The following is a 13,372-nucleotide window of genomic DNA, read 5'->3' on the forward strand; positions in this document are numbered from 1 at the left end:
GAAAACGCCTTCAAGTTTACTTATTTGTGTTCTGATTTTAGTCGGTTTCAAAAATAAATTCGGCGTATTGCGAGTGGTGTGGTTGGTGTGGTCACGTGATTATGCGCGAGCACCGGAGTGATGTTTACGTTTGTGTTTACACGTTTACAGCGTTTACCCATTTACAGTACCATAACAGTGCACGTTGCTATCACATAAACGTTTATGCCATGCTTACACCGTTTACACCGTTTACACCATCTACCGCCGGACACCTGAGTTCAGCGTTTAACCGTTAGCCAGTTTGGCGAACGGTGGTTTAGCGCTGGCCGTTCTCTGTTCAGGCCGTTCAGTCGTATCAACGCGGCTAGGTTGCTTCCCGTTTTTTGTTTTCGCTGTACGCGTTATTCGCATTAAGTGCAACATGGAGAAAGGGCAACAATTCTCGAGTTTTGCGGAGCTGGCCACGGCGATAGCAGAGTTCCAAGACGCCAACTTCGTCCAATTTTGGATCAACTCCAGCAGAACGATTGCCGGTACGGGTACACGTCAATAGGAAACACCACGCTAAGCTTTTGCACGGCAAATCAAATGGTGCACTGTTTGACTTCAGGGGCGAGGAAGAAAGGAGTAAAGCGTCACATCAACGAGGAACTGGTCTACACCGAAATCACCTATTCCTGTACGCACGGAGGGCGGAAGTACAAGTCGCAATCCACGGGAGCTCGACCCAACCAGAGGTAATTGGCACCGCGGTCAAAAAAAGGTGTGGCAAATGACAGTGTCGTCTACTGAAGGCGTCAAGCATAAATTCCACCCCAACATGCATGTGAATGCTGTGTGTAGCCCCCTAAACATCCCGCTCCCACGAGTAAAAAAAAACACAACAGACATTTTATGTCAGTCTGTCTGTTCCCAAACCAGATTTAAAAAACAAACACACACACACATTGTTTCAAAACACAGCTGCTGATTTTATTTCACGTCCTCGCATTTATACATTGTCCACCCTCCCCAAAAGGTTATTAACCTCTTCCCAACAAATTAACAAGAAACACGAGAAACAGCCTTTACTGTCACAGGATGACCCCAAACCACAAGCATGCCCAACAAAGGAATGGACCCTCACTACACTTAAGGTCTATTTACATGATGCATCTTGTTGGCGAATCTTGTGTCGCAAAACTAGGTTTCGGGAAACAGATTCCCCGTGGGAATGCAACCGAAAAAGTGGCGCACCTCCGAAAAAAGGGGCGTGTGTTCCTCGCTTCTGGAGCAATTGTTTGCTGAAACCTCATTGAGGCCTGTCAATCACCTGAAGGGGAAACGCAGACGCTGCCAATGGCTGCTCAACTTCGCTATGACGTCTAACCTTCGAGGCGGAGCGGGCTTTTGGAGGTGTCTGATGTTTGGCCGATTCCGTATGTGAGCCAAAGCCGAAAAACGAAAAGCAAACATAGTGACAAAAAACGGTGCATACGGACAATGTGTCTTGGTCCTACTCAGTTGCAAGTGTGTAAATGGCGCTTTAGCAGTACGGGTTGGTTGTGCAGGGTGTAGGCCCGTTTGTCATGTGCGCATTTGTCATAGGCCAACTGGCAATAGGCCCGTTCGTCACAGCGGATCATTCGTCGTAGGGGAATTTGTCACTAGAAAAGTTTGTCACTGTGCGAACCGGATATCCGAATTTGCCCAACTTATGTTCATTTGGCTTTGCAATGCAATAAAGATTAGTACGTTATATTTCATTTTTACTGAAGAGAGGGAACATCCAAACAAGTCATCGTTGGACTTAGAAAACAACAGGTTTATTGAGCGAAATAAAAACAAATTAAAAAGCAATATTCCGAGCTGCCGCCCTCAAGGTTTCAAGACGATTGTGACCATCGTAGCGGCTCACAATGATCTGAAGACGCCGGTTGCAGTCGGCGTGCTTCTTGGACACCCTCGAAGATGTCGTGCCACCCTCTACTTGAGCCAGCTTTATCTCTGTCCAGGACTGCTCTCTCTCTTGATGCAGCCCAGGAACGCCCAGATATTGGGAGAACTGCAGCCCATGTTGCTCAGTTATAAAAGAAAAACAAACACACACTCTTGGAGAAAGCTTTTTGAGTGGGCACCATACTGAAATTTTGAGCCACAAATGCAAACATGTGCTACAGAAAACTTCCAAGTTCTCAGAGGATTAGGTCAGTTCTTACCTGCAGTCCCCGGTGCCACGCTTCGATGCTGCTTGGCATTTCTGCTAGTGTTGATTCCCTGATTGACCAAATTAGAGGAGGGAAGGCGGCCGACGACAAGCCGTTTCGACGGGGGTCTCCCGATATACACGTCCTCGAAGTAGTCCGCCACGAGTGAGGCATCGGTGTGGAAAACCTAGAGAAGGTCCTGGAAGGCCTCGGGAATGTCGGCGATTGGCAAGAAGGCCAATGCTGAAAGCACTCTCATCTCAGAAACCCACAAGAAATAAAGTAACCAATTGGCTTAACTGAAGACAACGATAAGATATATAAATAGAATGCCGCGTACCAGAACAGCAAACTCTTCATCTGAAGTGTAGCGACTCTGGTGACAACTGGAGCACACCTTCCTGTACAGCGACTGGGATATGTGAAAAAAGCATCCCTGTATCCTAGCCTCGGGAATCGTGGCTTGTATCACGCTGATGGCTGCTATCCCCCATGTGACTCAGCACGACGTCGAAAAATCTTATAAAGAGCGAACATATCTTGAAGTGTTTGAACACATATCGAATAATAGGGCCACCGAGTGTTTTGTTTTATGTTTATCAGAGCTCTTGAATGCTTACCTTCTGTAGGTAGCTTCAGATTCGTTGGGCAGCAAGCCGTAAACCATGCGGGGGCCATTGGTTTCCCTCCCCCTAGAAGGCGTAAGCCGCGGGCGTATCGTGTCGGGGAGAGAGCGCCACCATGCTGGCTTACCCTCTCGCACTTTTCTGCGTGTCTCCCCGATTTCGGGGGAACAGCGAGATCGCGCGGGAGAGAGTCGGGCCTGCCCTCCGAGTGGACGGCTGTGTGGTCGAGGAGTCCTCCATTAGACTCCGAGCGACGGGTCGAGTCGCGGCGCGAGCTCATCCGACCGGCGATGACTCAACGCTAGCGTTTCCCCTGGCTCTGACAGTGGGCGTCCCCTCCTCCTAATGGACGTCCTTCTGCCGAGAGCCCTGGCCCTGAACTCCTGCGACGACGGGTAGCGGCGTGAGCTCGGCCCACCGGCGATGACTCTGCTCGCAATTACCCCTTTGGCTCTCAGGTCGGTGGGCGATGCGGGCACACTGTATCCGCGGCTCGCTCGACCGCAGTGCCTTGTTGGGGACCCCTGGTACTCAATAAACGCTGTTAGATACCGGGATCATTGTTGGCATGGCGTTGGCCGAACCCGGCGTGGCGACCGCCCTCGCTGGTAGTAGCCGTTGGCTGCGTGGTGGGACAGGCATCGGATTCCCCTTTGAGCACCGGTCCCCAGACGTAAATATATGTGGTCCTTTATTCCCACAACCATTGGCGCTACCACACCATTGACTGTGGTATGCACCGTGTGCAGTTGGTCAAACTATGCCAGGGTGAGTTTAAAGGGGTCATGAAACGCTTTTCCAACTTTTTCCTGTTTAGCTTTCCTCCTCAACTCATAAATCGCGCATTCCACCATACAGTTAAAGAAGACGAAAGGGGGGAGTCCCTTCTTGCTCGCACTCTCTCGTTTGTGTAATCCGGACACAGCCATTGTCCCCCTTGAAGATTAGCCCGTCGCTCAAAATTCAGACAAAAGTTGCTTTCCCCAACCCGTTCACCCCGGAGCGGACATTGCTGTGGAAGCTACGTGCTCGTTGGGCCAGTCACACTTGCCACGTGAGCGTGGCAAATGTGGCTGCAGGGAATGGAGTCAGGTGATGAAAGGGAGGCGGCTGATTGGTCTGGCAAGCGCGTAGCTTCCACCACAATGTCAGCTTAGGGGTGAAGGGAATAAGTGAGGTCCGGTTGCGTGTGACGTCAGTTTGGACCCGATGACGCGCTTTTGGGACCGCGGATGTATCACGGTGAAAAGGCAGAGAGGTTGCGAAGGGGAGGAGGTACGAAATAGTCCGCTCTGTTTTCAAATTTTCGCACTGAAAGTCAGGCTTTTGACTTTCTACCTTTCTTTTTTTGGTCCACTGAACGAAGTGCTATTAGTAAAATCTCAATCTAAAATGATTTATCCCAACCCAAAAATCGTTTCATGGGCCCTTTAAAGGTCCCGTCCGCAGACCATGTAGTCGCCTGAGCCAGATAGCTCAAGTTGCGCTCGGTAGCAAAGATCATGATTTTTTCGCTGTCGCCCTCTCCGCTGTCGTTTAGGAGAAAGGAATCTCCTTTGGCTGTTGTCTACATGCAGGTAAAACAGTCATTATCATCATACGTTGCGCACTGTGATTTTGCGCTGCAATACACTTTACCTTGAACACTGTAAGCATTGTAATGTCGGATCTACAAGGTGGTACGCTGTACTCGAAATTCGCCCGCTGCTTTGCTTGCAGATTGTGCGCTGAAGTGTTGACGATGCGGGAACCTGCGATGCAATGTCGTCACTGACACAGGCAGCTGCATCCAGAAGTATTTGGTGCAGTGCTAGATGGCCTTCCACTGGAATAAAGAAGGATGTCAGTGAACTTGTTTTGGATAATATAAGAGCAGGAACAGATTTTGGTACATACCAGCCTTTTCCTTCATCTGATGACGAACCCAAAGCACGTTTATCTCGGTGGGGTCACCGGCATGCGTATGGTCACTGGAATAAGAGGTTACACGAGTCCTGGCTTGATCAGTGACTTTTAGTTTTACAAACTCCTCTTCGCCGGCAGGCCCAATACGACATAGTTTCGTTAACCTTGTGGAGGTCTCAAATGGGTGCGAGGCGTCCGGATAGGAGGCCGACCGTGAAACCACCACCCCGCAGCGGATCAGAGTCACCGCTACGACGGGTTCGACTGTTGGCTGCACCCGCTAGCCGGGACTCACGAAGGGAGTACACGGACACACAGAATAAAGGGACACCCGGGGTTTATTTGTCCGGATAAATACAAAGATATAAAGACTAGTAACGGCAAGGGGGAGGTTGTCCTTACCTTGCCGCACTTTCCCGAGAGCCTGGACGGAGGTGGGGCAGCAGAGTACGTGGCCGCACGTCCGAACAGTTTCAAGTCCAGCAGAACAGTCCCTTCCCCGAGCGGCCAGAGGACACGCTCTCTCCTCTTTCTCTCCCTGGCGGCTCCAGCCTCGTCCCCGGAGGGGCGGGCGAGCTCGCCAAAGGGAAGTTCCCTACGTCCCCCCTAGCGGGAGGGACGCGGACGGAGGAGTGGCGAGAGTAGACAACCAAGATGGCTGCCTCTCCTTGCCACGGTAAGGTACGCTCCGGTCGGAAGCCAAGTGGCTTCCGACGTCGTGCCCGCGGCCAGAAGGCCGGATCAGGGAAAGGGAGCCAGAGGCTCCCACATTCCCCCCTCCTTAAAACTGTTAAAACCCCTTTAGGAAAGGAAAGGGTTGCCGGCTCTCATACCCCCAAAATGTACGAAACAAAAGCAAAAACACACACAAAAAAAATACATTCAAAAAGATAAACAATTGCCAACCCCGCCGTCCCTCAGAGTTCCCGTACGCCGCCTCCCGCCTAAAACAACATCAGTTCGTCACCCGACGGGAGGTCGGCGTACTCACCGCCGTCGTCGCAGCCGAAGTCCTCCCCGGTCGGTGTGGACCCCGCCGTTGACGTGGACGCCCCCGCCGACGAGGCGTCCCCGGTCTCTGCCGGCACCGCCGACGTCACCGGGAGCTGCAGCAGGCTCCCCTCCAGCACGGCCGCCGCGAACCCTGGCCTCTGGGTCATGTAGGCCAGCACCGCCTCCACGGCGCCGGGCTGGTCGAGGGCGGCGTGTAGGTCGGTCGGGGTGGGGTCGGCGCTCGGCGTGGTTCCCCGGACCCAGTCACGGTGGTAGCGGCACGCATCATGCACCTCGTGGAGGCGCAGCGTGCCGCAAACGCCGCAGTACACGGCACCGGGATCCGGGGCAAAACAGGCGCCCTGAGCCTCCCGGTCCTCCTCGTCCATTGTGCGGCCCAAAAATACCGGCAGCACCGTCCTTGAAGGTGCCCCTGGCCACGGGCGCCGCTGCTGCGACCACTTTTGCCAAGAGACATAACAGCGAGGCGGCTCCGTGCCTTTCTGAGAAGTCCACGTCGCGACGTGGCGCACCGACCTTCGCCCGCCGCCACCGGTGGTAGGCGCCCCGGCCGCCGATCCCGGAGCTGCGTCGTCCACGGCCGCCGCAGCTGCCGCCGATGGAGCCCCGAGGTGACCCGCCGGTCCGGTCTGCCCGCGAGCCCGGTGCTGGTGGCCCCCATGACGGCCGCAGTCGACCGAAGGGTGGCGGCGGCCCGGGCAGGCCCCGAGAACGGCGTCGCTCCTGGCCGTCGCGGCCGCAGCCGCCGATGGAGCCCCGAGGGAACCCGCCGGTCCGGTCAGGCCGTGAGCCCGGTGCTGGTGGCCCCCATGACCGCCGCAGTCAACCGGAGGGTGGCGGCGGCCCGGGCAGGCCCCTTCTCGTCGCGCCCTTGGCAATGCATCCCCCTCAAGAGCCGCTCGTCCTGGCGGCCCGCGGACCCGGTCCCGGTGGCCCCCATAGCCACCGCAGTCAACCGACAGGTGGTGTTGGCCCGGGCAGGTCCCGAATCGCCGTTGCAGCCCGCGGCCGGAAAAACGCCTTCGCCTCGCGGCCCTCCTTGATCCCCGTTCGGGAAAACACGTTTCCTGGGAAGGGCCGCTGTCAGAGGCTCGGGGCTGGGTGCCGGGCTGCTGCTCGCTCATCTTGCAAGAGAAAGACTGAGAACTCAGCGGGTCTTCTGTCAATTCCTGTACTCGATAGCCCCGGGCACCCCACCTCCTCTCCCCCCCAAGGGTCGGGGACGCAACAGTTCTGGCCCACTTCCTCTCTTTTCCCCAATCTCTTTTCCCCAGTCTCCTCCGCAAGACGTTGGGGGGGGGGGGGGGGAGGGGTGAAGAAACCGACTTCAGAGGCGGACATCGGGGCATCTTCCTACGTCTTGCGCAGAAAGAACTTACCCTCTGTTCCCCCTTCTTCCTCCCGCGTGGTGGAAGTGGGGCACGAAACCGCGCGGCGGCGAAAAACAGGCATAGAGAAGCCGGTGGGGCATCCACTGGCTGATTTTCGCAACTTGGCCGCGGGCGCTTCTCCCCGGCCCGTGGATAGGGGAAACCGTTTTGCGAATCCCCGGCTGCCTCCACGGCCCCCGTCCCGACGAGCGCAGCGAACAACCTGAGTCGCGAGGGAGACGCTCTTTCCCCGAAACCGGTTGCGGGCTGCGCAGCTGTGCACCCCCCTGCTCCCAAAGCGGCGCCCGCCGCCGGAGCGGGGGATCGTGCCCCCCACCCACTGTTGACACCCACGTGCGGTATTACGGGACTTGATAGGGCGCGCCTCTCGTCGTTGTTATACTCTTATGACACGATGTTCACGGACCGACCCGGCTGCGCTGACTCAGTGCGGCATCGGATCGACACAGGAGATGCTCGCCCTTGGCGATGTAATCCTCGTCCGGTCAGTTTGGCTAAGAGGAAGGCCATTGACGCTGCCCTGGATGAGATGATCGACACCGGCGTTGTCCGGCGTTCAGAGAGCCCATGGGGCTATCCGGTCGTTCTCGTCCCAAAGAAAGACGGCACATCCCGCCTCTGCGTGGACTACCGCAAACTGAACGAAGTCACCCGTAAAGACGCCTACCCGTTCCAAAGCATCGACTCTATCATATCGAACCTCGGCGGAGCGAAGTACTTTACAACTCTCGACGCCAGCAGAGGCTACCTACAGGTACGAGTCGAACCCGACGACGCGGCCAAAACAGCCTTTGTCTGTCACCGTGGACTTTTTGAGTTCACGCGCATGCCGTTCGGGCTTACGGGAGCGCCCATGACATTCCAGCGACTGATGGACCGTGTCCTCGGGGAAGCGAGATAGTCATATGCCATGGCGTACCTCGACAAGATTGTCGTGTACTCGGACACCTTCGAGGACCACCTGCGTCATTTGGAGGATGTTCTTGAGAGACTAAGAGCTGCCGGAATAACTCTGAATCCGAAAAGGGCCCAAGTCGCGGAGACCCGCATTTCTTTGTTGGGGTTCACGATCGACAGGGGCCACGTCTCGCCTTGCCCGGAAAAACTCCAGGCACTCCTGGAGTACCCGGCGCCGACGGACGTCAGCTCTCTGCGCCGCTATCTTGGGATGATAAACTTCTATTGTCAGTTTATCCCGGGATGTGCGGCTCTCCAGGCTCCCTTAACCCGCTTATTGAGGAAGTCTGCGAAGTGGGACTGGGGCCCTGAGCAGCAGGCCGCTTTTGGTAGCCTCGCTGATGCTCTAGTGGCCACTGCCAACCTGAAACTGCCCGACCTGAACCGATCGTTCGTGATCCAAACTGACGCGAGCGACCGGGGACTCGGGGCGGTTTTGCTCCAGGAGCACGAAGGCGCGCTCCGACCGGTTGCGTTTGCCAGCCGATCGTTGACGCCCGCCGAGACCCGATACAGCGTGACCGAACGAGAGTGCCTAGCCATGGTGTTTGCTCTCCGTAAGTTCGACATGTTTGTTGACGGGACTACCTTCGTCATTGAGACCGACTATGCCGCTCTAAGGTGGCTAACCCGCCTTCGAGAGCCTGCAGGTCGCCTGGCGAGGTGGGCACTAACGTTACAGCGCTACGACTATGTGGTGCGCTACCGGAAAGGGAGCACGAACGTGGTGGCCGACGCTTTGTCTCGGGCCCCCGTTGCGTGTGCGAGCCCGTCCGAGTCAGAAAGCCAAACCAAAAATGTGATTGCGTCCGAGCCACGCACAGCCCCGTCCAACGGAACACCGGCCCCCCCCGTGTTCCGCAGACGCGACCGTGAACCTCGTCGACCCTATAGGCGGCGTGGGGATCCCCTTTGGCAAACAAGAGCTACGAGAAGCACAGCGGAACGATTCGTATTGTCGAGAAGTTATCGACGGACTCATGAAGGAGTCGGACTCGTCGGAGTCGGGCGGCGCGGCCGCCAGGCGATCAGCTGGTACTGCTGAAAACGCCGAGCGCCGGAAAGCCACTGGTGGTGTGGTTGGCGCGTTGGATTCGTTCCTGCTTGATGCTGACGAGCTTCTTTTGCGTTATATACCATGTGAGAACGAGACATCTGATCCGTTCAAGGTGGCCCGCGGGCTGAGAGGCGCCCTGTTGCGCTTCTATCACGACACCCCCTTGGCCGGGCACTCGAGTGGCCCTAAGACTTACCGAAAGTTGTGTCACTCTGCTACCTGGCCGAACATGAAGAGGGACGTTCTCAGATACGCCCGCTCCTCCCACCTGTGCCAAAGCCTCAAGCCACGAGGCCGCAAACCCCCCGGCTTGTTGCAGCCCATCAAAAGCCAGCAACCCTGGTCTCTTGCGGCTTGCGACATCGTCGGCCCTTTTCCAAGGAGCCCGAGGGGTCATCAGTACCTGCTGGTTGTCACGGACCACTTCAGCAAATGGGTGGAACTATTTCCTCTCCGAACGCTGACGGCTCGAGTGATCCTAGATAAGCTACTGGAGGTGTTCTCGCGCTCCGGGTATCCCCAGGCTTTGATAACTGACAACGCCAGCGTCTTCACGGCAAAGGTATTCGTGGACACCTGTGCAGCCCTTGGCATCAAGCACAATAGGACCACGACGTACCACCCCCAGTCGAATGTGACCGAGTGTGTCAACCGCAACCTCAAGCCAATGCTTGCGGCTTATGCGGAGCGACACAAAGATTGGGACACCTATCTCCCTGAGATTGGGTTTGCTCTGCGATCCACGGTCAACCGATCGACGGGTTTTACCCCTGTCATGCTTACCTTCGGGCGAGAGCTCCCGAACCCCATGGACCGCGTGTTAGCGGCGAGTGACGGGGTGATTGACGTGCGGCCAGCCTATGCTGATTACACACGGCAGCTCCAGTCGCGGATAACGGAGGTCTTCTCTAAAGCCCACCGAAATCTGCAAGCGGCAAGAGCTAGCCAGAAGGCTTAGTACGACCGCTCGCATCGAGACGTCTGCTATCAGGTGGGCGACCTCGTGCTGAGGCGCGTGCACGTGCTTAGCGATGCAAGCAAGGCCTTCTCAGCAGCGCTGGCGCCAAAATGGTCGGGCCCGTACCGAGTTAAAGAGACATGCTCCCGCCTTGTCTATAAACTAACGCACCTGCAATGCAGGGACGTTGGGGGACCGGTACATGTCTGCGACCTGAAACCCTACACCAGGAGGGAGGGGGAGCCGACCGAGGACACCTGTTCCTCGCGGCAGCAGACACGCTCGCGGCAACCGGCACGCTCGCGGCGACGCGGGGCCAGCGGCCTTTGTCCGCCTCCCCGCTATCCACTGCGAAGCCGTCGTAATTAGGGACGACGAAATGCCGGTCTCCGCGCGACCCCTGGTCGCAAGGGGAGATCGCAAAATCAGTTCCCGGCGACTTCAGTTTGTGTACGCAGGGTGCCATTTAATACTGCTAGTGGCACTGCGTGGCCTGCCTCCCGAGGACCCTTCCGCTCTGCGGTTGGGCCGGTTAATGTACGCACACTGTCTGAGGCCAGCTATTGGCACATGGGGATCCGACGCCGAACCACGTTCTCGGCAAGCGATTGCTTTTCCTTCGTTGACAGCGTTTTCGACCGAGAACAGAGGCGCCGGTCCACCCGGTTGCTCCCACAACCTTAATGCAAGTGTAGGAATGTCCTTCAAGAAGCATATCGCCACTTCTCTTAGTAGTAACTACCTCTATTTAGAAATTGATAGTGAGTTGGGAAGCAAAAGAGATCCGTCTTCTATAATCCGGGAACAACCAGCATGGTAAACCCTAAAGCTAAGCACAAAAAAAAAGAATCAGGTTCAGTGGGTTTTTTTCCTAATGTGAAATTTATGTTCTCGAAGTTTTTTTGTTAGTAAGGTGACCCAGATAAGACAACATGCAGGCTAAAGGCTGCATATTTCCTTATCTTAGAGTCATTGGGACATGCCTTTGTTCCCGTTCGTACAGTAGTCAACCTCACTGACCTTGTACGGATTTGGTTGGGTGACCACCTTTCGGAACTTTCCTAAAAAAACAAAATAGGAAAAAAAAGTTTAACGATTTTTGGGTTATTGTGTGACGAACTGCCAGTGTGACGAATTATCCTATGGCGCATGTTCCGCTGTGACGAACGGGCCTGTTACCAGTCGCTTTATGACCAATCGACATGTGACGAATGGGCCGTATCCCGGTGGTGCAGTGTAGATTCATCAACGGTCGCAACGAGTGTAAGCACCGCACATAAACATGATGACTGGGGATAACTTTCTTTTAGCGGTGAAAAAATGTCCGAAAGGCTTTGAGATCATTTGCCTCTTCTTTGACGTTTGCAGTCTTTCCCGGGTTTGGCAGGGCTAGTAAACCCAGTGAGCAGAATCTGGCGAAGTGTATTAAGTGGTATTAATAAACCACACTGTCTCTTCACACTGTGCATACTTCATATCATAGGCGTAGACTACGGGGGGGCATCGGGGACTTGTGCCCGCCCTGGTGAGATTCAAGGGGGAGGCGGGCCCCCCCCCCAGCCCGGGCCATGATCCTTACCGAGACGCTGTTTACGCGCCTTGTAACGAGCTTCTATAGTTTGTTTGATACTTGGTATGCAACGCTGCCCAAGCTACTGGCGCAAGCACATGGCTTTCTCTATGGTTTCGTTCGCGCGAGCTTGCGTGCAAATGATCAACGGGATCAAGCCTCGTGTTCACGCAAGTAGCTTTGACAGCGTTGTACGCTAAGTGTGAAACAGAGTATAGTAGTGGCATGTAAACAAGATAACACCCACGTTGCCTTTATTGACAAAATACATGGGAAATGGAATCCCAGCGTGCTTTCGTTAGCTTCAATCTCCAGCTCTGGCGAGAAGGTAATGAGGCACCAAATCCATACTTTTAATCCTGTTTTCTTTTTTTTTCTTTCTTTTTTAGAGGGAATTAAGCTAAAACTTTTTCTAATTTTAACCCAATTCTAGAAAAGACTGCTTGACTATGTCCCACCACCAAGAGATGGAACACTTGCAATTCAATAGCTCTTTTTGCCCAGTGGACACACAATGTTTTACATGCGCTTCTCAACACTGACGACATACCTCTTTTTTATTACTTCCGAATGTCGACTATCCGATCCCAACAAAGGTTCGGCTGGCTCCTTCACATATTTTCAACAAAGGCCATTCTCCGTGTACAGCATTTAATCAAAATGCTGAATTTGAACCTTAAAGGGGTGCCTCCTCTGTAAAAGACAAATTGGGACATTTTTCCCAAAACAAACTACTCAATTGCCTCAACTGAATTATTCTCAAAAGCACAAATCAAAATGATGTCAACATATTGGCGTAGAACAAAAATCGCATTCAGCGCAGAACCCACAAACATGTCAACACTCCTGTCTAACTTGTCCGAGCACATTTCCTACAAAATTGGCACAATCAAAGAGCCATTATGTACTCCCTCCTCCTGATTAAACTGAACTTCTGCATACTCTATTACACTGAACTTTAGGTAAAACTCAAAAATGCTTCAGACACTGTCTATACTAATACCAGCAGTAGATTGAAATCTTACCAAGTTTTTTACACACCAGTCTCACTCTCACTAACAATTCACCCTGTTCCATCGAATAATCTAAATCTTGGATGTTCAACATCAACATGTTACAAAGATTTCTGGTGATGTTGCTCGAATGACTCTCTTTCGCTCCAAGTTCTTTAGTGACAAAGGTCTCTCCTATGAAACATTTCTGAAAAAATGCCAAGCTCCATTTTCATTTCCACAACTTGTAAGGGAAACTCTTCCTTATGATCCTTTAACGTGAAGTTAACTCTCAACGTCACCACCATTAACTTTTCCTAACTTTCTGATATCAGGAAGTTTGCATTGCCTCAACGGTGATACAATGTTCCTCTAGGCTTTCTTTAAGTCGTCACTGAAAGGTTTAAACAACTTAGTGATTGCGTTGTCCACTTCCCCTTTGAACATCCCATCTGGTAGGATGGCAAACTTTCCCGGTCTATCGACCTGAAGAAAGCAGTGTCGACTTCTTCCATTAAAGCTTACTTTTCAAATCATTGAACTCCCTATGACTTACTTTCTCCATCCTAAGCGAAGGATCAACCAGCCTTGGCACTTTTTCCAACAAAGCATCAATAAACATTTTCCTCTTTTCTTGGTCATACATTTTTTTCGAAATCTCGAGTGTGTGTGTTTAGGCGTTGTACGTGGAAATTAGAGGGGAAAGAGAGAGCCAATCGTCTATGCGCAATGGG

At 53.8% G+C, this 13,372-nt stretch overlaps 1 protein-coding gene across 1 annotated transcript in view; it reads left to right on the forward strand.

Moving 5' to 3' along the window:
* The first annotated feature begins 78 nt into the window (after positions 1-78).
* The window catches only part of LOC8041733, a 40,343-nt gene continuing 27,049 nt past the window's right edge, over positions 79-13,372 (forward strand). The window contains exons 1-2 of the mRNA XM_029984998.3: positions 79-515; positions 593-719. Coding sequence (XP_029840858.2) covers positions 404-515; positions 593-719 — 239 coding nt within the window. The 5' untranslated portion in view covers positions 79-403. The remainder of the gene's footprint in view (positions 516-592; positions 720-13,372) is intronic.

Source organism: Ixodes scapularis, unplaced genomic scaffold (assembly GCF_016920785.2).
Source record: "Ixodes scapularis isolate PalLabHiFi unplaced genomic scaffold, ASM1692078v2 PGA_scaffold11__112_contigs__length_91849675, whole genome shotgun sequence".
Classification (NCBI taxonomy): Eukaryota; Metazoa; Arthropoda; class Arachnida; order Ixodida; family Ixodidae; genus Ixodes; species Ixodes scapularis.